The 26,145-nt window shown below is 43.9% G+C and overlaps 1 protein-coding gene across 8 annotated transcripts in view; it reads right to left on the bottom strand.

Moving 5' to 3' along the window:
• Nucleotides 1–26,145, bottom strand: part of AFF2 (AF4/FMR2 family member 2) — a 454,373-nt gene that overhangs the window by 147,093 nt on the left and 281,135 nt on the right. For all 8 annotated transcript variants that reach the window (XM_043570624.1, XM_043570628.1, XM_043570630.1 and 5 more), the window contains exon 4: nt 22,889–22,933. In XM_043570624.1, the coding sequence (XP_043426559.1) occupies nt 22,889–22,933 (45 nt within the window). The remainder of the gene's footprint in view (nt 1–22,888; nt 22,934–26,145) is intronic.

Here is a 26,145-nt window from a genome sequence, read left to right as displayed (position 1 = left end):
TTGGAGACACAAAGAGGTGACGTGACTTGTCCAAGGCCACACAACTAGTAAATGGCGGGGTCTGCTTGGTGAATTCCCCGCATTTTGCTCTACTAACTTGTAGTGCGTAGTCATTATGCATTAGTCACTGGGATCTAGAAAGGATACAAAGTCAAGAACCTTCCTCAGAAGGGCTCATGCTGCTGGATGTGCTAACCACCTCGCGAGCCGTGTGCACACACGTACGTGTGTGTGCGCTCCTGAGTGCGTATATTTAGGTTAAAAAGCATAAGATAAATATTCAGGTCCTTACCTCGAAGAGTTAACTGACGAGATGATTCGTTTTTCAGATAACCATCTTAATGAATAAAAGGTGGGATCTCACATATTTCATTGTTGTTGTTGCTAGAATCAGAAAGATCCCTAAAAGACCCCCAGACGAAGAGTAAGGAGAGCTTAACTCATGTCTGAGTTTGGCCAAAAGCTACCCGAGTGAGCCCGGTCAAGTTGCTTGCCCGCTCCGGGGCCACAGGAGAAAAGGAGCTAATGCGCGTGCAAGGTTACGGGAAGCACACGGTGTCAAAGGCAAGGTTCATGGCAACTTGGCCCGCGAGCAGAGCTAGAGCATTGCCAGCATGAGCCCAGCAGATGGGTAGCTCAGGCTCCGTCCGCGGCTCCAGATGAGAGGGGCTCTGTCCATCTTCCCCCTTCCCCTTGCTGAAATGCTAAGAACAGAAGTGTAGCTTGGGAAGTACCAGTAAGTGGGAACAGCTGAATGCTTTTAAATTACAAGTACGACTGAATAGACGAAGCCACGAAATCAGGCCGGAGTTGATTTTCACAGAGGCCTGGACTGAAATGACCTTGGACTCCAACTTCCACTGGGGGAGGGGATACTTTTCCTTCTGTTTTTCGTTCCAGGAAGTGTAATAGGATAGTAAACATATACACTGCGCAGTCTGCCATGCCTCTGGGGCCTCAGGATGCAGGAACATCGGCACCCCCTTTTCTCCAAAATGAACGTAAACGTGAGACTCGTGAGCTCAGCCCATGTGCCCCGACCAGGCGAATGAGGTATGTTCACTGGAGAGTCAAATCTGCTTCTTTAGCCAAAGTGCCCCCCTTCCTCCTGAGCAAAACCACGTGTGTGTGTGGGGGGGGTGGCAGTGGGAGGGTAACGGGATGTTAATAATTTACCAGAAAACCTAATTTGTTTGAATGAAGGATTTAGAACCTTTGTATCCATGAGCCCCAGCAGCTCTCTGAAGAGGCAGAAATGGGGGCTGAGGTGGAGTTAGGCATCAGGGTGGCCAGGCAATAAGGGTCAAGGGCCCTTGGTGTCCCTGGCAGGGCCTGTCCATGGAACTGGGCCTCAGGAGAACAGCAGCCAAACCATTCCTCAGTCCTCAATCCGCTGTTGCTTGCTAACTGGCTGAGGGAAGCCAGGCAGGGAGAGTATCCGCACAGACACCTGTAGCAGCAGTGGGGCTGTTCGGTAGGAAATGGACCATGGGGCTGAGGCGGGCCGTGGGGTGGGCCCCCGGAGGAGCCCAGCACTCAGCCGGGAGAGGAGTCCGCACACGCTGCCACTCCCAGTGTGGCCTCCCAGCAGGCAGCCCCTGCAGAGACGTGCACCTGCTCCTCCTGGCCGGCTCTCCTTCCCGACAGGCCCTGGGAGGACAAGGACTGGAGGCTGGAGCCCTTTGGCCAGGGTCGTAAAAGTACCCATGCGAGGAAGGAGGGTGCAGGGGAAGAGCTACTGGTGTCTCTTTCTCTCTCTCTGTCTCTCTCTCCCTCCCCTCTGGGCCCTCCCAGGATAGACACTGTGTTTCCCAGACTGTTTTCTCCTAAAGATGCTCCTACAAAATATCCCGCTTACTTCGGGTTCAAGGGCATATTTAACCCTGACCAGGCCACAATCTAGCACATCGATACCACCCGGGAAATGAGGACCTAGTTGGAAGACTGGATTGCCACAGTACATCTTGGCCCCACCGAGGCATTTACCAAACCTCACACAGAACTCCTACAGCTAAGGATGGAGATGTGCAAGGCGCATTAACATGCCCTAAGCTGAATAAACTTACACAAATTGTTGAGTAAATAAGGTCAACCTAGAAGGCAGCCTCCAGAGGCATTTCCTAAGGCTCTGCCATTTGTGGTCCTTCCTTGTTTACCAGTTTTAATGATAATAGTGCCTTACTTGTTATTGGGCCTTCTGATTGACAGAGATACTCAGAAGCACTATCTCATTTAATCAACAACTTAAGGACATACAACATGTGTGCTTATCAAAACTGTAGGTGACACTAAACTGTGAATATCAAAATTCAGAAACACTTTGCAAACCTGGCCTGAGGCCAATAAGATGAATTTTAACAGAGGTAAATGAAAACTGCAATTATGTTCTGCAAACCAAGTGTAAAATTGCAGAATGAGAAAGCCCACCTGACTTAGCTGTGATTCATGGGATGAAAATGCAAGGATTTTAGTTGACCCGAAGCAAACTTGAGGGGATTCAGCAGCCAAAAGAACCAATGCCGACACAGGTGATATTAAGGTAAGTATGCTGCCTCCAGTGCAGAAGACGATCGTTGATTGCACAACAATAGTACGCTGTATGGGACAGGCCACATCTGAAACAGACCGCCATCCTGGATGGCTCATTTCAGCAGGAGTCTGGGAATACTGCGCTCTCTTAACAGGGATGACCGCTAGAACTGTAAGAGCTTGGAAAGCTCATTACAGGTATAAATGCACTTTAAGAGAGAACATCTAGGGGGCGCCTGGGTGGCTCAGTCGGTTAAGCATCCGACTTCAGCTCAGGTCATGATCTTACACTCCTCAGTTCGAGCCCCGAGTCGGGCTCTGTGCTGACAGCTCAGACCCTGGAGCCTGCTTCGGATTCTGTGACTCCTTCTCTCTCTGTCCCTCTGCCTCTCACGCTCTGTCTCTCTCTCAAAAATAAACAAACATTAAAAAGAAACATTTTTAAAGAGAACATTTAGTCTATAGAAGAGGGAAGTTCTGAGAAGTGCATTCAAATATGAGAGAGCCTAAGGGTTCTCATATGGGAGAGATCTGCAACCTGCTTTGTGGACCAAGAGGTTAGGACTATGTCCTGTAGGGAGAAGTTACCAGGGAACCAATGTTAGTTCAAGCTATACAAGATTTTCCATTCATGTGGCCTTTTCAACCATGGAGCCTACTGCTTTAGAAGGCAATGGGGGCGCATCTCTAAAGGCAAGGGGGCCTGTGCCCAGGGTACTAGAAAAGGGATTCCTAGAGAGGCAGGGGAGGGAGGTTAAGGACCAACCGCACCGCCTTCGTGAACCTTTGATCGTATTCTTCATCTCGGTACAGCCGAGGATATTTATGATGCAAAACTGAATCTGAAAGAGCAGGCTTTGCTGTTATTGTTGTTGTTTTATGTGACATGCAAACACGGCTGAGCACACTGGCTAAGGAACTCCATCACTGTCCCAGGGACGGTGGGGAAGGAGGGCTGTGGAGGGCCTTCTAGCTCGCGGTGAGACAGCTAACAGCCCAATTCGTCTGTTTGCTCAGCTCTTGGAAAGTCCAACAACGTTGGGCTTTTCTGGGCTTGATCGCTGATGCTCCTGCCAAGCCTCTCAAGTGGTCAAAATGCTGTTCCATGAAACTGAATGGATACTCTTCTCTTTGGAATGGTCTTAAGACAGTCTCCTGAGACTGCATCTCTGATTTCTATGCAAGTGCCGGTAGGGAAGAAGCATAAATTCAACTGTCATACGAAACATCACTTCCCAACAATAGGCCAACACATCATGCAATCCACCAGGAAAAAAAAAAAGTAAGAAAAAGGCTAATTGTTTTAAAAGTTTCTAACACTAAGTTATGATTTCATTGACATGTTATAAAAATCCTGACAGTATTTTTGTCTTCAAATAAATAACTGACTGCTTTATTTAAAGCTCTTTAGGGCCGGCAGTTGTTTCAGGGAATCTGGAAATTTTCTCCATCGGCCCCAGGACTATACATGCACAAGGTGCACCTTAAACTGCTGCCTTCATCCTGCCTGCCCCCCCCCCCCAACCAGGGTTCTATTTTAAAAGGACCTAATTCCAGGGGCACCTGAGTGGCTCAGTCGGTTAAGCGACCGACTTCAGCTCAGGTCACGATCTCGCGGTTTTGAGTTTGAGACCCTCATCGGGCTCTGTGCTGACAGCTCGGAGCCTGGAGCCTGCTTCGGATTCTGTGTCTCCCTCTCTCTCTACCCCTCCTTGTGCTCTCTCTCTGTCTCATAAATAAACATTAAAAAACATTTTAAAGGGCCTAATTCTAATTTACAGTTGGGGAGCGTGGTGATCAGTGACCCCGTGGCCACACTATGTGTTCGTTCAGACAATCGATCCATCTTCTTGCCATGGCCGATGCGAGGAGTTGCATTTCGTTCACTCAGTCTAACGGGGATGTGTACGGCCATGTGCAGTGACACTTCAGCCACTCTACGCACACAGTCCACAGAGAAACCTCTAGCAACAGGTGGGCAGACCACCATGGTGACACATTGGGCGCAACTCAACCTTTCTAAGCCAGGAACTTGTTTCCTTCAGCCATAAGCTAATTTTGACACTGTTACTCTTTTTCAAAAGTGATTTTCAAAGTTCAATGTCCAGTTTCTAATTCTTGTGTTTCAAATTATTTTGCCATCAATTACATCCAAATGACCATCATTTAAAATGTAATACAGGGGCGCCTGGGCGGCTCAGTCGGTGAAGCGTCCAACTTTGGCTCAGATCATGATCTCACGGCTTGTGAGTTCGAGCCCCACATCGGGCTCTGTGCTGACAGCTCAGAGCCTGGAGCCTGCTTCAGATTCTGTGTCTCCCTCTCTGTCTGCCCCTCCCCTGCTCACACCCTGTCTCTCTCTCTCTCTCTCTCTCACACACCCCCTCTCAAAAATAAGTAAACCTTAAAAAAATTAAACTATAGGGGCGCCTGGGTGGCTCAGTCGGTTAAGCGGCCGACTTCGGCTCAGGTCATGATCTCACGGTCCGTGAGTTTGAGCCCCGCGTCGGGCTCTGTGCTGACAGCTCAGAGCCTGGAGCCTGTTTCAGATTCTGTGTCTCCCTCTCTCTGACCCTCCCCCGTTCATGCTCTGTCTCTCTCTGTCGCAAAAATAAATAAACGTTAAAAAAAAATTAAACTATAATATAATATTATAGCCATTTTTTTTCCCAAGCAACTTCACCGGATAGCATGACACATGCTATCATCATAACATGAAAGAATTCTGTTTTTAAATTCTTTTTAATGTTTCTTTATTTTTGACAAAGACAGAGTGTGAGCAGAGGAGGGGCAGAGAGAGAGGAAGACACAGAATTGGAAATAGGGTCAGGCTCCGAGCTGTCAGCACAGAGCCTGACGCAGGGCTCGAACTCACAAACTGCAAGATCATGACCTGAGCTGAAGTCAGATGCCCAACTGAGCGAGCCACCTGGGAGCGCCTAATGAAATAATTCTTTATGGCTAAGCTCTAATATGCTCCTTTACTTCCAGGTCAGCTAAACCAATTTGACAAAATTTATATACTTTCATTGGATGCTCCCCCAACACCATCTTTAATGATCTACATTTAATTTCATTCATCCAAAAAACATTATTATGGTTTTGCTCTCTGCAACGTACGTAAGAGCCGGGTAGCTGGAGCAGGTCCAGGTACAGGGTTGCGGCTGGCTCTAGGTGACCAGAGTATTCATAATTGGAATGGGTATAAGATAACAATTATTAGTTATCATTCAAAAGTAGAGCTAAAATAAACCTGTCAGAGTTGAATTAAAAAAAAAAAAAAAAGAAAAGAAACAGTTTTGCTATCGACTTGCTACCATGTTCCAGAAATCACCCAAGACATTTGCTGATCTCACATTGCGGGACAGACAGAGATTGCAGATGTAGCAACACGGATTCGGCTGTAAGTAAAAGACAAGTCCAGGCACAGGGAGGCAAGAGGATACATTTGTTGCAATCCCCAGTCTAAGCCTTTTTAAAGACTTATGCCAGGCGTCAGTGTTCCTTTCTAAAGGCTGCCATAGCTTTTCAAACATGATAGCTTTCTTGTAGTTTACACTTATCACATTAAGAAAAATGGTAATGAGGAGTTCATGACAACTGCTTTTAGAAGGAACAAAGGCTCAATTGCTGAGGAAAAAAAAGAAGTAATATCTATTTTCATGGAAAGAGCCCTCCAGTGAACAACTTGGCCATAGCTTTGCTCTCTCATTATTTCTGAGCTCAGGAAAAATAAGGCATCAGGCCACTAATACAGTTGAAACTCCAGCCAATATGATTTGCATGGAATTGTCTTTCCTCTGAAACAGCTATTTCCATCTTAGACTCAGAGAATCACAGCGCCAGGGGGGATGAAAGAGAACTGATTTGCCCCATTCACATGAAATTAACTAACAAATTGATCATAAGGTGTTGGTCTAGCTACGGTACACCAGGCCCTCCTCCCCCATCAACACATTCTCCCCAATAAAAATAAAAATAAGCCAACAGAGGCATCAAACTCGGCAGTAGCCCGAATTTAACAACATCAAAACCACGCCTCAGTGAAATTGATTCAGAAAGCCCCCTCAGAATATTCCAAGCCCCTAACAGGCTGCGTCTTCTTCACTGCCTGGACAGTCACTCCTCTCTCCAGATTAGTTTCTTTCTGGAATTACTTCAAATAATGGGAAGTAAATAGCTTCTTTATTCCATATTAAGAGTGGCAAAGAAGCAGCACAAGTGAGAGCCGTATCTTTTTCTAAAGGGATGTCTGGCTAATGGAGAAAGAGAACATTCTAAACTCAGTATGAACACTCGAGGGGCCAGGCAGTGTGGACATAAAACCTTGCCCCAGAGGCATGCTATAAAGCTCCAGTCCTGGGTGAAAATCAGGAAGGCTGGTCCTTCTCTGCCTTGGTGAAAACAGCTACTTGCCACACAGCATAAGCTAGAAGTAGCTACTGACATGTGATACCTCTTTGGAAATCAGAACACAGAGATACTATATAGTAAGTATTTGCTACACAGAAATCCAACCTGATTCTTGCATTTCATCACCTAGTCATGTTTTGTTGGTTTTTTTTTTTAAATAAAAAGGTGGCAATCACAGTTATAGTCTATTATCAAAGTGTCTTTTTATTAAGAGTTTCCCGTTGACATCTTTTAGGCACACCATGAGAAAGGGACCCCATCCAACTCCCCCCAGCCCCGCCAAGCTTTGTTCAATGATCTTGTAAGAGTCCACTGCCCATGGATGTCTCTAAATCCTCTTTAACTCTATCGGTTTCAGCCTATACCATCTCTTGGGGTAACCAGATCAATACATTTCCTCCTTGCTATAAATTTTGGCAAGTACCATAGAGAAGATCCAAAGAGAATAATGTCAAACCCTTTGCTGGAAAGGTTCTAGTGAGCAAATGTTACATTGAGCTTGTGGTAAATAAATGCACATGAAGGACGTTCCCTCACAAACCTGCCTGTCTCAGGCCTGGGCTTCAGATCGTGGTGTGTAATCAACTCCTGTCTGAACGCCAGTCGTCAACCAGTGATTTTCTACTGGGCTCCAGTCACGTGCTTCTCCCCAGCACAACAGCACCCAAACACCCCCCTCCTCCCGCCACAGCCATCCCGCCACTGACTCCTGCTCATCTAGTCTGCCCTTCATTTGCTTTCAAAAAGAAAAGAAATGTGCAAAATCATTAAAAACAATCCCGGACAGGGATTTGCAAGCTACCCACAGAGACTGTTATGCAGCTGACAGAAATCAACGTGGCAGGGTCTCTAGGCTAATTAAACACATGTAACAATTTGAAAAGCTGCAAAGTGCCTTATGAACCATGCAGTGGTCAAAAACGAAAAAGAAAAAAAAATGTCCTGTATTAAAGATGTGAAAGGAGCTCATATATTTAATAATTAGGAAAACCATCGCAGGGGCAATTTAAACTCCTCAGCTAAACCAGACTAGAGTCTGTGAGGGGTTGAAACACAGACTTCAAAGTCACACTTTGAGAATACTTGGAATTGCTGAATGACAATTCAGCCAGGGGTGCCTGGGTGGCTTAAGCGTCCGACTTTGGGTCAGGTCATGATCTTGCAATTTGTGAGTTCAAGCCCCGCGTTGGGCTCTGTGCTGACAGCTTGGAGCCTGGAGCCTGTTTCCCTCTCTCTCTGACCCACCCACGCTTGCGCTCTGTCTCTCTCTGTCTCTCAAAAATGAATAAATGTTAAAAAAAAAAATAAGAGTCACCATTAAATCCAATAGAAGTTTGCAAGGATTTAGTGGTGAGAATTCCCTGAATATTTCAATGTTTCATTTATGTCACCGTGTCTCGTCCGCTCACGGATCCAGGGAAATCATTCCCATTGTTCTCATTTCACAGATAAGCCGCATCTCACACAAGAACAACCTCTGGCACAAAGTCACACAGCCAGCACATGGCGGGTGAAGGACCTCTGTCCAGGTGGTGGCTTTGCACTCTGGGCTTTGGCCAACACTGTGCTCCATCAGGATGGTCTCTCTCAACGGGAACATTGTCGAACACGCAGCAGGAACCAGACGTTGTCCCCTTTCTGCAGGCCAACCATATCTCAGTGGTTTTAGGAGCTACTTTATAAGTATTTTGAAACCACTGCCCTCGCTCATGCTAGTTTCCCAATTCATTGTCATGTGCGCATCACACAGCCTGGATGGCATAGACAAGAAAGTAAGCCTTGTCACTAACACAGAATCCAACGAATGTCTTTTCACAGGACTTAGGCCACTTTAAGGTTAATCATCTGGATCTAGGGTCCCTGGAATTGTATTAGATCAAGGTGTAGGGAGCCACCTCCTGTACGAAGTAATGGATCTTCTGAAAAAGCTGAAGAGGGCAGGAAAGAGGGAGTGAAAGAGAGGGAAGGGTGAATACAAATCAGGTGCAGGGTTTTTATAGTATCATTTTTCTGGAAAGGGCCCTTCCAGGGTCTCATGTACCCTCATGCACCTAATGGACTGAGGATGTGAACTTCTATTATAATTTAACTAATTTAAACTTCAGTAACCAGCCACATGTGGCTACTGTTACTGTACTGGGCAGAGCAAAATCGTCAACGCTTTGATTTTACAGGTGGAAAACCCGAAGCCCATAATGGTTCAGAGACTAGTCAAGGGGCTCTGTGGTCTTTGCTAAGTGACACGGACCACCATTGACTTTGGTATCAAAAGTGCTAGGTGTGTGAGGCTGTGCTAGCAGCTCTTGGGCTAAAGAACAGGAAAGAGGCTGCAAGATTTGAGGGCGGACAAGCGCCTCGGGTTTTCTCCAGCCCTTAACAGGTTCCAAGAAGCTGGAAGGGACTGAAGAGAAAACTACCAGAGGCCCAGGTAGCCGGGATGCTTTTATCTGCCATAGCTTTAGATGCGCCTTTGATCTGTATTTTGTGATCTGGCAAATTCTAATAAGCATGTTGCCAGGGGAGAGCTGGATGAGTTGGCTTGTGTTAGCATGATCATCCCAGGAATGGAAGATTTGGGGGAAGTGCGCCATTTTGACACAATCTTTGCTGTGAGGCTGAGTGTCTAATGGAAGCAACATACCGGTTTTCAGCCATAAAACAAAGTCTAGAAAACTCCCTCTGGAGGAAAAAAGACACATGTCATGGAGGCATCTTTCTTGTGACCACGATGATAATAAACACAGTGAATGGTACCAAATCAGCCCCTTTAACATTATTTAACAGATTCGGATCAGCTCTCTCCGATTATAGTAGCATATGGGGCCTCCACCTTTGCTTTTCATCGATGCCTTGCTTAAAGCAGTAATGCCAACCTTATTGGACTTTGAGGAGCAATATTAAAAATGGGTTAGAGCAAAGGTATTAAGTAATACTTGGCAATGGAAAAACCTAGCACAAAAAGTAATGCTAAATACATTATTTGAAGAAATAAGAAATGCAGTCATTACAATGCCTAATATTCGTATAACTATTCTACTTACCAAACACTATTATCTGCTTATTAACTTCACGAAAAACATATTATTACTTTCCCAAGGGTGGGCATGATACTGTGAGACCATTTTCTTTAACCGTTCCTCTACAAACTGAAGTCACACGACAAACACCTACCTCTATGCACTTTATTATCCACCCACACTCGTCACCTTCATGAACATGTGGGAGTGGAGGGGCTTCTGGGCTAGGCCAACGGGACACAGCCTCTGATCTAAGGAGCCTCACGTTATGCCACGAGAGGCACAAGTGACAAGTGCAGATGCAGAAAAGGTGGTGAGGGGACCCAGAGGAAGGAGAGAGAGATTCATTTCATGTGGACAGTTAGGGCTTCAGAGAAGAGCGATCCTAGGGGAAAGGACGTCTGTGGAGAATGGAGGAAAAGCGATGACCTGCAGGAAGGGCCATGACTGCCAAGATAAGGATATGGGAGTTTCTCCTCTAGGTGCTGGGGAAACACTGTACCTCTGCTTGAATAACTCTGGTAACAGAACCCTCACTTCCTTTCATCCTCAGACAAATCCACCAATTAGGACAGGGGAGAGAAGAAGGACCTAACATTTACCCAGTGTTCCAAGCATGGTTCTAGGGCCTTAGCACACCCCGGCCCATGCAATCCTCCCACTAATCCTGAAAATTACACAGGATTATCCCAGTTTTGTAAATGAGATCCAGAATGGCTAAGTTACCCAAGAATGCTCCACAGGAGAGAAGAGCCAAGCTCTACTCCCTTAACCATGATGTCTCCCTAGAACGTTCTTCCTTTTACTGCTCAGATACTTACCCCTTTAGAACTGCCCCTCAGGGGTTGTGTTCCACCATATGAGGCCTCCTCGCCTAAATCCACCCGTGAGCCTCGCTCCCACACTGGAAGTCCCTCAGCAGCTGTGGCCTGCTTCCTCTTCTAGTTCAATCTTCTTTCAGTTAGCCTGGCTCTTCGGCCATTCTGATTCTGAATGCACTCACTATTCTGCCTACCCTTTGCTAAATGCATTTCAGTTCAGCAGCGTACCTCTTAAGATTTGTTATGGAACACACATAAATTTTAGAAATTGACAGAAGTTAGAAAAGGAAAAAAAAAAAAAAACCCTCACCCATAATCCTGTTACTCTAACAAAATAAACTTATTATTTCAGCGTATTTTCCTTTAGCTTCTTTTTATTCATATCTTTACATAGCTATAAAAAGTAAGTACATAAAATGTTACAGTCTAGTTATTTCGCTTAACAGTATTTTGTAAGGTTTTGATTTTTTTCCCCCCATATCGCTACATCATCCTCAAAGCCATCTTTTTTAATGACTGGTTATTTTTCTGAGTGTAGAAATCAGAATTTGCTTAACTATCCATCTACGGTTGGACACAGAGCAGCATTCTTTGTTATTGGAAATAATGTTGTAATGAATGGCTTTGTTCATGTAGTTTTTCTAGGGGTTTGGATCTCCCCCGTAGCGTGGTTTCCCAAAATGGAATGACAGATTATCAACGTCCCTCTAAAAATGGGGTGGCCAAGCTAAATAAATGTAGAGGAACACCGTGTTCGTGACTGAAAAGATGCCCCAAGGTAAATTCAACTATATAGATACAACACACCCTAACTAGCATTCAAGCAGGATTCTCTGTAAATTCATGTGGAAAGAAAAGGAAACTAGAATAGAGAGATCATTTTAGAAAAAGGATGAAGTTGGAACATTCGCATTATCCTAATTTTAAGACTTGCTATAAAGCTACAGTAATCAAGACATTATGGTTTGGGGTAAAGGCCAGGGACATAGACCAATGGAAAAGACTAAAGAATACAGAAGAACCACATAAATAAGGTCAATCTACTTTTTACAAAAATGCGAAGTCAATCCAATAGAGAAAGATAGTCTTTTCAACAAGTGGTGCTAGAGCACAATGAGCCATAAGCTTCAACCTACACCTCACAACACATACCAAAATTAATTCAAAGCAGATCAAAGACCTAAATATAAAGCATAAAACTCTAAAATTCTTAGAACAAAACACGGGAGAAAATGTGGATGATCCTGGGTTAGTCAACAAGTTCTTAGACTCAACACCAAAATCATAATCCCTAAGAGAAAAAAACTGATATATTGGATGTTAGCAAATTAAGAACTTTTGCTCTTAGAAGGACACCATCAAGGAAATGAAAAGACAACCCACAGTCTGGAAGAAAATATTTGTAAAGCACATATCTGACCAAAAACTTATATCCAATGCATATACAGAACCTTGAAAATTCAACAATAAGGTAACAATCTGATTTTTAAAATTGGCAACAGATTTGAGTGGACAATTCATCAAAGAAGACAGAGAAAAATGAAAATAAGCACATGAAAAGATGCTCAACATCATCAGTCATTTGGGAAATGCAGTTTAAAACCACAATGATATACCACTACATACTTATTTTTTTCATTTTTTAATGTTTTTTTATAATTTATTTTTGAGAGAGAGACAGAGACAGAGACAGAGAGACAGAGCACGAGTGGAGAAGGGGCAGAGAGGGAGACACAGAATCCAAAGCAGGTTCCAGGATCTGAACTGTCAGCACAGAGCCAGACGTGGGGCTTGACCTCATGGACTGCAAGATCATGACCTGAGCCGAAGTCAGACGCTTAACCGACTGAGCTATCCAGGCACCCATACCATTACATACTTATTAAAAAGGCTTAAATAAAAAAAATTGCTGGTGTGAATGCAAAATAGTACACCACTCTGGAAAACAATTCAGCCTTTTTTAAAGTTAAACATACACTTGACCCACAGCAACCCAACTCCTAGGTACCTATCCAAGACAAATAAAGACATACGATCACACAAAAATCTGTACATGATTATTAACAGCAACATTATTTATAATCACCAAAGAGCTAGAAACGACCCAAATGTTCTTTAATGGATGAATGGATAAACAAATTGTGAAGGATCCATGTAACGGAATCTTACTCAGGAATAGAAAGGAATGAATGATTTCTAAACACAACAACCTGAATGAATTTCAAAGGCATATGCTGAGTGAGAGAATCACTATGGCAAGATTACGTACTATATGATTCTGTTTATATATGGTGTTCTGGGAAAGGCAACACGATGTAGGGACAGACAACAGATCAGTGGTTGCTAGGGGGTGAGGGTAGGGAGGAGAGCCACTGCAGAAGGGGAATATAAAGGAATTCTTTGGAAAATTGGAATTGTTTTGTATTCCATTAAAGGTGGTGGTTACAGGAATCTATACATTCATTAAAATTCATAGGAATGCACCAAAAAAACAAGGTAAATTTTACTGAATGTAATTTTTCAAAAAAATGTGCTGGCCAGAAATCCATACCACATGCCAAGTGTGGTCTAAGTAGAACTGAGCAGAGCAGATCTATCCCTTTCTTAGTTCTAGGAGTTCTAGATCAGGGTTTGGCAAATTAGCTCTCACAGGCTAATTCTGGCCCACTGCCTGTTTTTGTAAATAAAGTTTTAGGAGAACACAGTCACAAGCATTATTTTTACACACTGTCTATGGATGTTTTCATGCTAGAACAACAGAGTTGAGCCATTGAGACAGAGACCAAAAGGCCTAAAAAGCCAAATATACTTACAATCTCACCCTTCACAGGAAAAGTTTACTGAACCCTGCTCCAGATACTTGCACAGGACCATTTTTGAGCAGTAATACATGTTACCGCTAAACTTTTTCTTATCTAAACATTGGTGGACTCGAGTGCATTACCATATTGATATGCCACCATGGAACTTCATTTTCTTGGATCTGGTCCATCCGGTAGGCTTGATTTCTTGATTCTGGCACATGGTATTAGTAGCAATCTCGCCTAGCCTCATCACTCTCAGCTGGGTTAGGAGCTGAGGCCTGTAGTGATCACTTAAAACCTCTTTCTTCAGCCCTGTATCCTCATGGTGAAAGACAGAATGCATAATGGTTAACAGCATGGACTCTGAAGCCAGGCTGCCTGGGTTGAGATCTTGCTTCTGCCACTGGCTAACTGTTGAACTTGGAAAGTCACTCAAGCTCAAAGTTCTTCCATTTCATTATCTGTATCGGTGGGGATGCTAACAGCACTTGCTTCCTGGCATCAGCAGGGTGATTACATGACTAACTATATGTAAAATCCTTAGAAAAGGGCTAGGTACAAACAACTGCTGTGCGAGCATTTGACGTTGTTATTAGTGTCTACATTCAATCCAGGTCAACCTGAGTTCCAATCCTGTTTCATCCTCTTGGTGGCTGTACGATTATGTGCTTTGGGACAATTTATTTCACCTCTCTGGGGCCTCCAGACTGCCCTTGACCCATTGGTCAGTGGTCTCTGGGTAACGAGCTAAGTAAGCACTGCTGGAGAAATTTACACAATCTACAGATTGGAACCTTGACACTATCTCATAATCTTACTAATAGCATCCCTTGGGTAGCCCCCTCTCTCCCTTTCCGTGACCATTTCAAACCTTCTCCAATCTCCTCAAACCTCTCAATGTTCCCCTGACTACCTCCAACCAGCACGGGCTGGCTCATCAGGAGACCTGGGCTGGAAATAAAAAATTATCAAATTCTCCCACATTTACTTCAAGCATTTTCTGGTTTTGTTTTTAACCTGTAATGCATCCGGAAACCATATTGTTGTGTGGTGTGGGGTCAGAAGCCAAGATGAACTTGAGGAGAATAGAAATGTTTGTGATATCATCTTCGAACCCAAGAAGAATATGCCTTTCCATTTCTTTAAATGTTCTTTGGTGTCTCTCATAGTGACTTAGTGTATTCGTATAGCTTCTGGCACATTTCTTGTTAAATGAATTCACAAGATATAAATGGAGTCTGTTGGCCCATTATCTCTTACAGTTGGTTGCTTACATGTAAAGACTGTTTCTATATATTTATTTTGCACACTGAAATATTGCTGAATTGTTACATTGTCTGTAATAGTGCTTTTGGTTAATTCTTTCGGGGGTTTCAGGAAAACAATATATATATAATCTAAAAATAATAGTCATGCTACACATTCCCTCCTATTTTAATGCCTCTTATTTCTTTAGCTTGTTTAATTGCCTTGGCTAACCTCCAGGACAATATTAAATAATAATGGTGATAAAGAACGTTTAGTCTTTTTCTCAACTACAATGAGAATGCTTTTAGAGCTTCTATGTGAAACGTTACACTAGCTTTTGGGTGGAGATGGTTATATTTTTATCACATTAAGGATGTTTCCACCTATTTCTATTTTATCCAGTGTAAGTGTTTTGTCAAGTATTGTTTAGCATTGCATTCATGGATTTCTTAATATTGAACCAGCTTTACTTTCCTGGAAAAAAAGCTACCTGGTCGTGGTGCACATCCTTTAAAGTTCCGTCTGATTCCATTCATATTTCATTGAGGAAATCTGCATCAATATTCACAAGTGATGTTATTCTGTAATTTTCTTTCCGGTATGCTGTTTTTGTCAGATTTTGGCATCAATATTATGTGTTAGCTTGGCTTTTCTAAAAAAAAAAAAATACTTTGCAGGGGCACCTGGGTGGCTCAGTCGGTTAAGCGTCCGACTTCAGCTCAGGTCATGATCTCACACTCCTTGAGTTTGAGCCCTGCGTCGGGTTCTGTGCCCACAGCTCCGAGCCTGGAGCCCGCTTCGGATTCTGTGTCTCCCTCTCTCTCTGCCCCTCCCCTGCTCATGCTCTGTCTCTCTCTCTGTCTCAAAAATAAATAAAAACATTAAAAAATTTTGAAAAAATACTTGGCAATATTTTCTTTCTGTTCTATGTTCTGAAACCATTGAGTTATATTGTTCCTTCGTGGTTTGGTTTAATTTTCCTGTGAAACCTTGTCTGGGACTGATGATTTTATTAATGAGTGAGACTCATCTTCATTTCATTGATGGTGATAATACTATTTAGATTCTCTCTCTTCTGGAGACAGTTTCAGTCAATTATATTTCAGTAGAAAAATTGTCCATCTCATCTAGATGCTTATATTTACTTTCACAGAGGTTAGTAAATTGCCACTAACAATTATTTTAATTTTCTCTGTATCTGAAAAGCTATCACTCTTTATTTTTTGCTTCCTTTACATATTTGTGGGTTTTTTTCCTTTTTCTTGGTGAAGTTAACGAACTAATCATCTGTCGCTGTTACTCCTTTATTTCAGAAAAAAACCCCAGAACTTAAATGTGCTAATTCTAATAATTTTCTGTCTAGAATTCATTCCTTTGCAGCTCTTGATTTATCTACTTTTAAAACAGCATCTTTAAGCTCTTGTGTCACTGCTTGGACTCTTTTGTTTGTTTGTTTTTTTTTTTAGATAAAATTGCTTCATGTTTTAACAATTCACGCCACTGTGTTGGTCATACTTTTAATTTGTTCCCTAGCAACATTATTTTGTTCATTTTTCTCTTCTTCTTTTTTTTTTTTTGGTATTTTTGCATATGGTGGTTCCTTTTTTTTATTATTACTAATTTTTTTTGGTGAGAAGAGTTCTTGGACCAGTTGTTTGCAGGGTGTTTTGGGGCAATGAGGCCTGTGGCTCAATCCCAGACTAGCAGGGATTCTCCTCTCAGTCCCAGTGTGTGTGATCAGGTGCTTTGGCCTTTACTTCTGTCTTATCGAGAGACATCAGGCCTACAGGCCACTCACAAAGCAGCATCTCACTCCTCTGCCTTGCTTCAGCAACAAAGTGCTTCCCACCAACGTGCATTGGTTATGTAACTTCTCATTCAAGCCTGCCTTTCCCACTTTTCAAGATAGGTATGTTCCAGACTTGGTCCACAGGAGCTTCCGTTACAAGCCTTCACACCCATCCCCATCATTCCCACATTGGTTTTGCTTTTGATGGTGTGCTATTTATCCTAAAAGGCGGTGCTTCATCAGCTATGCTCCAGGTTCATGACCATGGGAACCATCCTTTGGATTCTTCCCTGTTTTACCTTCACAAAATAAGTTGTGACTTAGGCTTATGTAGGTCTTGTTATGGAGTGTACATTTCTTTTTCTCATTGTCCACAGTGCCGTTGGTGCTTAACAGGAGGAGGTGCAAGCCTTGCTCTATTCTTTCGCTCCCAAACTGGAAGGTGTCCCCCAAATTGATTCGAAGAGGCTACAAAACTACATTCTCAACGTATTTTCCAGAGACGCTGGTTGTACCTCTACACAGATGCAAATGCAATGGCTAACCTCCCGGCCTTCCTTTTTTTTTTTTTTTTTTTTTTTTTTTTGCCAGCCTGATCCGACTAGTGCAGCCGGGACAATAAGGCTGGTTCTCAAACAACAGTTGGAAGCTATTACTTCTTTCAGATAAGCCTAGACTGCTTTTTGGCAAAGCAATAGACTGTTTCATTACCTTCTGTGTACGCCCAAGATACAGAAAGCAGGTGTAAATTCTACACGTGGCTTAAATTCTCACCTGCTTTCATTCAATTCACTAGAAAATAATAAATCACCATATTCACAAAAAGAAACAGGTTGTCAGAAAACAGACTGATTTTTATAGCACACCTAACATATACAGGGACTCCTATATTGACTCGGTTATTTGAAAGGGGCTCCTCACTCCCCGGACAGCTAAATGCTGAGTTGCTAAGTTACTGGCATTTGACATCATCTCTTCCCTGACATGTCCCACGTTTGACAGGTTCCCATGATTCCCTGGGCCAGTCACCTCGTTACTCACGTTACACTCATTTTCCCAATGACGTCTGTATAATCATTTAAAATTCACATCATACACTAGCTGCAACCCCCCAGATTCCACATGAAAATATTTAAACTGCTTGACAGGCTCTAAGTGCAGCATGTGGAAGCCCACTGGATGGCTTACCTACACTGTTCACGTAATAGTTGTTATAATTAAATTTAGCATCTTTCTTCTGGGTTGGTTTGTGTTTGAGAATTTGCTCCCACACAGAGCTCACCTCACATATGCATGCTACGCATTAAGTCCATTAGTGCTTTGAATTAGCTTCAGAAAAGGTAATACTCCACATAATTTACCCAGTCAAGGGCATTTTCACCTGCTGACAAATTTACATATTTCCCAATGTCATTAGGTAAGAGCTAGTCATCAGAATAGCAGAGGGTGTGATCATTAGTTAGTTCATTTATTTGACTCCGTTGAGGTTAACATTAATTATAGTCTAAATTACATTTAGCAATTGTTGTCTTTCTTGGATGGAACACTACATTACTATTGCAAGAAACTATAATTTCAAAAGTCCACACCAGAATAGGATGGATGCCTTTTGAAACATTCCGGAAGGATTAGTATTTAAGGCAGCTATACAGAAAGTAGTGTGCATGATGCCAATTTGAACATTATTTATACATTAATTTGACAGGATATAAAATCAATTGCCTAATTATTGGTTAAATTTATCAAAGAAATTCTACTGAAAGGTGCTTGATTATGGTGCATAGTTATGATAATACAATCAAATTTCCTTTCAGACATAATTGACCAATTTTGCTCCCTGGTCCATTTCTTTCTCATTCTTAGGATGGGCTTCTTCATTTGTTTCCCCTTTCAAAGCAAAAACTAGCAAGTGCTGTAAACGGTCATCCTGTAATTATTTGGTCAGATATTTCCATGCTGAAACTGTACACTTAAACACAGGCCTAATATGTGGAATTGCCGTAATTTAGAATGCTGTAAACACAGATCATGCCGTAATCCAAAGAGGTACCCGTGTCGGTGTTTACCAACCTGATCCATATGGCAGGGAGAAATCTGTAAGATGATACAGTTTATCAAATCAAGTTCCCTAAATCTTAGCTAGCAAATTCAGCATTCGTCATAAACAGTGAATTACCCTTACAGATGTTACACTATGAAATTATCCACTACTGAAGGTACTTTGCTAGGAAACACAATCTGTTCAGCGTCAAATCTAAGAGAAGCGCTCTATCTGCGTTTTTGACTGGAGAAAGGACTTAATTGATAGTTTGTTGATATTTTTAAGTAAATTCTCGCAAGGAACAAATAAATCACGCTACTGCAAAACAAATAATCATTGAACATCCATCCTTGGCTAGCATTTAGTGCATGCTGCTCTCCTCGGCTTAACTCTTCCAGAAATGATTACTCTAGGACCCATCAAACCCCACAGAGCCCAGAAAAGAAGCCGCTACCGCTGCCCGTATTATTACATATGAGCAGCTTAGGAGTCCCTCATATGATAGATGAATTGTAACTGCAAAACACCACCATCAGGGCCAGAGTTATTGTTCTTTTTCATTTCTGTTTGGACTCAAGGGTAGCTTGATTCTAAAGAGAAAATGGCATGCTGACGGAAGCAGGGACGCGGTCCGGGCTGTGCAGCACAGGTTGTTGCCTTTACGTTTCTGATTTATAAAATTTATAATACACAATAATATACTTGTCAAGGAGCAAAGACAAGTGAATTTATACGGCTTGTTTTGCGGGAGGAGGGTGGTTGGAGGAAAGGTGCTGTCGGCTGGTGAATTCTGGTCTGTTTGAAAAACTACATAAAATTATTTTGGCATAATTGAATTTGCACAACTTATGGAATGAGCAGAAGCTGAAATGAATCGGTGGCTGATGCCATCACCACGTTAATCACAAAGGAGCCGGGGGCTCGTGAAATCAGAATGGATTCAGGTACGTCAATAGGGACAGAATGAACGGATAGGTACTACTCACTCCTGTTCTGCAAAATGTGACTAATAATGTAATCTTTCAGGACTGTTGTGAAAACTACATGACTTAATGTGCTCAAGTACTCTGCCTAGAAGTGGCACCTTGATATGATTTTGTATTAGTGGCAGGGGGTTTTTACTGTTATTATGTTATTATTTGAAGTGCGATTTGAATATCTCAACAATGGTAGAAAGAGAATGAATTCCTGAGACCTGCTCCAACTACACTGGTTTGTTGATATTCTTAAAGTTGCTAGAACTAAGTCAGCCAGCATCTGGGGCAGTTTTTTTTTTTTTTTTTTTTTTTTAATCCAGAGATTCTCCCCGTAGGTCTGTGATGGGGCAGTTGACAGTTTGGTGAAGTGCAAAACAAAGACCAGGTTCTATTTCTGCTTTCTGCCGTACACCGGCTTCACCCTTGCTACAGATCATTTGTAACCTCTCCGGGCCTCAATTTCTCGAAATAATTAGGGCCTGCACCACGTTTCCTATAATCAAAATAAGATAATGAGGTTCAAGTGCTTTCAAAGGCAGTCATGTGCTATGGAAACCTAAGGTCATCCCATCCGGTCGAGTCAGCCCTGGAAGACCTGAGGAGGTGGCCTACAGGACAGCATAGAGCCAGGCGCACAAAGAAAGAGAAGTGGAAGGCATCGGTATAAAGGAGAGCCGAGGCCATTATCAGAGAAATGGCTAGAGGAACTTTCAAAGGAAGCCAACTGGTTTGAATTTGAAACGGCGTTTTGGAAAACGAGGCTCTAAGAAAATGCATTAGGGAAAGGTATTTCCACTGCCTGGGGACGGAGGGCCTGAGAGAGGCCAGCTGTGTTCTAGTTGGTTAATAAAAGAAGTCTGTCGGGCTACAGAGGGCAAAAAGGGGGCATCAGTGAGCTGGGGCAGTTGGGAGAGCAAACCGTGTGCACACTTTAAAGATTCTCTCACTACAGGTGGGTGGTGGGGTGGGAGGGTGAGAAATTCCCCACCGCCCCCCCCCCCCCGGTTACTACATGAAGAGATCGAAAAGCCACACAGCTAGAGAGTGATGGAACAGCTCTTCCTACTCCTGTGTCCCCTTCGTCCACACGGCTGGACCTCAGTGAGGGAGAACATGACTTTGCGCTTGGCTCAGCTTGTCTGAAAAGTGCTCAGGGTGTCGGGGAGAGGAGGAGAGAAAGAGAAAGAGAAAGAGAAGGAGAAAGAGAAAGAGAAAGAGAAAGAAAAAGAGAAAGAGAAAGAGAAAGAGAGAGAGAGAGAGAGAGAGAAAGAGAGAAAGAGAAAGAGAAAGAGAAAGAGAAAGAGAAAGAGAAAGAGAAAAAGAGAAAGAAAGAAAAAGGTGCCCCCCGAGAAGGAGGCAGATGGACAGCAAGGGGACAGAGTGTCTCAAACAAACAGGAACACGAACCTATGACAACAAAAATGGCCAGCCAGCACTCTGTTGTGCCACATAGAGTGGTCTGTACAAATTGAAGAATTAGTCATGAAATTTGGGACACGAACTTCAAAACGCTTATTTTTATTCTAAGCATGGGTGATGAAACATGCCATTCTTCAATAAAGGAAAGCCCACTCATTAATGGTGCCATTGAAAAAAAAAAAACCGAATTCTATACAATCTAGAGCCCTTCAAAAAAAAAAAAGACGTTTCCCTAGATTCTCTCTCAAGAACAGAAGGACTTTTGTTACTTTCTCAAAGGGTGCTATCTTTTATGAGCTTATTAAGGCAACCTGCTTCTTTTCTTTCCATGTTTAAGCGACATTCTGTTGTTCTCTCTAAGTGGCTCCTCCAGCCTCTGCCAGGTGTTCGTTCACCCTGCTCCCCTCGCTCAGGCACCGTGTGGACCACGCGGGCACCAGGGCCGGGCTGCTCTTAAGGAGGGATTCCACCTGCGGCAAACTACGCAGCGATGTTGAAATCAGTCCGACATTCCTTCGGGAGTTCAGAAAAGACCCCTGACTTCAGCTGGCAAAGCACGACTGCCGTAGAGACTCGAGGAAGACAGGTTGCTTGCTGTGTTACCTTTCTTTTAAGGAGGGCAAAGATTTGCCGTATCTGACCCGTGTCCGTCCAATGAAAGGAGCAAGCGTAGATTTCTCAAGAGCAGTCTCATCTCTGATGGGAGTAATAGGACTCGTGTCTTTAATAAGCCAGTGACAATGCCCTTGGGCTGAAAAGAGTGCGCAAATATCCACAACAGGTGAAATCAGGTGGTCGGTGAACGTGATGATCAACAGCTTTCTCCTCTTTATTACTCCTTCGGCTGTACCGTCACAGGGTTGGCTTGGACCACTGGGCTGCTGAGAAGGCACTTACCACGGGGAGTCTCAGGGAGAGTTGGGGGCGACATCCTCACTTTGGAAAGTGAGGAAAGGACGGAATTTTCAACGGCACACGGATTGTTGTCTTTCCTCAGCGGAAAGTCTGCGTGGTTTTCTCATGGCCACACGGATCATCATTTATCATAATAACGAGCACTTATATACCACTTGGCAGCTTATAAAGGAATCAGGGCAGGTATTATTATCCTCTTTCACAGACGAGGAACGGAGACTGAGAAAGATGAAGTTCTCTGTCCAAATCACAGAGTGACAAACAGTAGAGCCGGCCCTGGAACTCACGGTCACGACTGCAGTTCTTAGGATGCTAACAGCCAGAGACAGGAGACGCAGTTTGCGGGCTGGGCTCTGGGGTTTCCTCTGGTTGAATCATCTACTTTGGGAGGGGTCACTGCCACCTTTGCAACTTTGTGCTGCCTCCATGCCATCCTTACGCCCACATCCCCCCATTAGTAACATTTCCTACAACCTGCCTTCACTCCCCACTCTGGCATCTTGCCCCCTCATCGTAGGTCAGAAGCCCCATAACCATGTTCCACCCACAAAGGAGCCGGAAGCAGCAATGAAGTTGAGACTGGAGGTCCCAGAGAGCAGAACGCCCAGAGTGAGAGAAGGCTGCCTGAACAGGGAGAGTTTCCTGAAGAAGGCGGGGAGTCTCAAAAGAAAGAGCCAGAAAGGCACGAGAATGAAATAGAAGCTTGGTGAGACAACAAGACTAGCTTGGCTGGGGCTGGGGGACAGGTGACAGGGGAGAACTGAGCCAGGAGATGGGAGCAGAGGGGTCTTCAAAGTGGAAAATGAGACTTCTCCATCAGGATACCCACCCCCCCCCCCGAAACAGCAAAGTAATTAGTTAAGCAGATCCATTGCTTCATTATTAAAAGGCACAGAAATAAAGGTTTAAACTCACCCGTAAGATTTCTTCAACACAGCTTGGATCGCTGGGAAGGCTTACCTAAAATAAAATAAAAAACAAACAAACAAACCTTAAGCACGATCTAGCTCTTCTCAGAGAAGCTCGTTGTACAATATTTTACAGCGCAGGAAAAACAGTAAAGAAAGCAAATACAGCTATCGATGTGGGTTTTTCCCCTAGTTAGTACAAAGCAGAAAGTATCTGCTAGTGGCCAATTTTGTTTTACTTTCACGAAGCAGTCAGACCACAGTGGAAAGTGCCGAAAGACTGTAGAAAGGGTGACTCGTTCTGTCACTGATTTTCTGTGGGATGCTGGCCTCTCCTCCCCTGGTGCATCCAGGCTTTACTTTGCTCATCTATCCAAAGAAGGGGCTCAGCTTCCCCATCTTTAAGGCCTATCTGACCCACTGACAGAGTTTAATATATTATTCATAATTACATATTTTTAAAGATGAGGCTTATAAGAAACACCTCTATGATTAAGTTGTCTTTTAATTTCGGGGTCCAACCGGACGCCTACAATTCTTCTCCAAAACATTAAGGTTCAAACTCCCGTGTAAACCGCACGCTTGCCTTGGCACTCGGAGAGAAAGAATCTCACAAACATACAAAGCGAATCCCATGAGCCGTCTTTCCAAGCGTGACATCTTCCCGATCTCCATAATCAGTGAAAGCAAGAAGCCCGACACCAAAGTGAGACACCAGCTGTAAAGCAGTGCCTGACGGGGGACTTGGGCACGGGACAACCCCCCGGGGAAAGGTCTGCCAGGCATGACATCACTCGTGTGAGTTACAGCACCACCCACCCCCCAACATCCCTCTCTCTTTCACACCTTCACCATTTGTCACCTTCCACTTCCCTCCAGTTCTGGCGAGGAGAACATCTGGTCGCTTTAATTCACTGCCTTGAAGGTGAAAGGTCAGCCCTGTAAAGGCGGCACTGCCACAGAGGCTATATGTCCCGATCTCTTGCAAGGGCAGTTAAGTGACAGCCCCCTAGTTAGTCCGAAAGACTGAAGTATGAGCACACGCGTATTTGGGGAAAATGGAAAATATATGGCTCCAGTGTCCCTCGACCTTATAAAAATACATGCTATAACCATCAGTAAAGGAGCATGAAATCCCTACCGGGGGAAGGCAGGCTGAGAAAGAGTCACCAATAATGAGGGGGCCGTCCGTCATCTGGGATGTTACACCTGTAACGCTGGAGGAATTATCGCCAGTGTCTCCGTTCGCCCTTACTAAAGTCCCAGTTTGGAGGGCAAATTATTCAGTTACCCTTCTCAGAATAATGCTATTCTATTACTGGGTAGAGAGAACAGTAGAAGGAAAGACTGAAAAAGTGGGCCAGGCACACTTTCTAAAGGACCTTCGATATGGGTTTCCAACAGGGAACCGCGGGTAGGTTGGCCCAGGACAGTTCATTCATTCATTCATTCATTCACGCAACACAAAGTTTTGAGGGCCAGGGACTGTGCCTCTAGGCTTATGAAAAGTAAGAGGAGAGACAGTTGCCTCCCTCATGGAGTTCGTAGACTCAGGAGGAAGGGGGATATGGGGAATCACAGTTAACGTACCACCGTGACTGCAGTAAGTGCCACAGACACCATCCCACAGACACTAGGTGTGCAAAATGAAAGTGTCCGTGTCCAAAGAAGTGTGGGAAATGCTGCAATCCACCCCCCCACGAGCAAATCCACCATGCAAATTAAAGGCTCTGAGACACCTGTCTAACTGATTTAATGCAACACTTTCCCAACTTTCTTGATCATTGAATTCTTGGGTTTTTAATTTTCGTGATTGTTGTTTCCCAATCAACGATGACCACCATCCCATAGAATGAGTGCTTGTAGAACACAGACTGGGTGATGCTGGTCTAACATACGACAGGATTCCAGAGCTCAAGTGATTAATCTTAACAGCAAATACGACCTCATTCCATTGCTCAGTGCTCCAGCAACTGTATCTTCCAAGGCAATCCTTGAACTTCTAACAAATAACCTCTGACAAAGGTCAACATGATTATAGCAGAATTAGATCTTCATTATCACTGTTGCATCATATCAGTGTGTGCCATCTGGGCTCAACATCTATGTCCCTCTCTCATAAAGAGGGCTTGGCTCTCTTCCCCCCACCCCCCAACCCCCTGCCAAAAAATCCCCATAAGATTAATTTCTAAACTACAGAGAAACAAATATCAGCAATATGCAAGCAGCACAGACACTTGCCTGTGGGTCTATAAAGAGCTGGGTGGGAGTTTTGGCCCCTACCACTTGGGTAGGGCCCCTCTGAGTTCCAGTTTTCCCAACTGTACAATAAAGTAGAATAAAATAAAATCACCATAATAATAACACCGCTCCTTTCGAATCTCACAGGGTTTCTGTTGTCCTTCTTACTGCTTCATTACAAAGTCTAGTCTTCTCGTCTCTTCAAGGCAACACCTGACTCACTCTTGCCAACTGTACATATCATTCCCACACCTGGCATTATAAACATCCGTTTCCTTATGGGGGAAGTGGTGTCAACATAGAAAGAGTTGTCGACTCTGGGGCTTTGCAGCAAATCTAATAATGACTTCTTGGGGTGCCTAGCACTCAGGATTGGGAAGGACTCTACAGACAAGGGCAGTGAAAGAAGTATGCATCCACAGCGAGTGCGCCGATTGTTTTCCTGTTTCAGAAAGTAGTGGAATCCAGCACTGGCATGGAGTCCCTAGTCCCGCAGACTCGTCTGGCCCCGTCCCACAGCTGTTGTCACCGCTGGGCAACTACATCTGAGAGGCAAATGCTTTTCCCCCTGCCCGTGCTTTTGAAATCACCAGCGAGCACTTCCTCTGCGCCTAGAATAGTGTTAGGCGTGGGGGGTTGGTGATACAAAGAGCTATGAGATTTGGCCTCTTTCTCTCGGAGTTAAACGTCTAGATGGGACGGCAAAACAAACAATTAGAGACCCACTGGGACATACATTGTAAGGTAGTCGTGACACGGGTAATGGGATCGCATTCACCGCCGACCGCCTATTCATCAGCTCTCGCATTTCTTTCTTTAGACAACAAATCCTGACTGAGCTCACACTGTGCTCAGGATGGTGCCAAGGGGGAGGGTTTGAAGACGCCGAAGACAACATAATTTCCGGCTTCCAGACTCCACGCAAATTGGGGAGACAAACATTTACACGGGGAACAGACAACATGGAACGGGAGGTCGGGCTTAGGTGTCGGGGAGAGGGGTACCTACCGGGTTCACGGACAC

This window comes from Prionailurus bengalensis, chromosome X (assembly GCF_016509475.1).
Source record: "Prionailurus bengalensis isolate Pbe53 chromosome X, Fcat_Pben_1.1_paternal_pri, whole genome shotgun sequence".
Lineage (NCBI taxonomy): Eukaryota > Metazoa > Chordata > Mammalia > Carnivora > Felidae > Prionailurus > Prionailurus bengalensis.
Note: the sequence above shows the minus strand (reverse complement) of the source record. Positions and strands in the feature narration are given on the sequence as shown.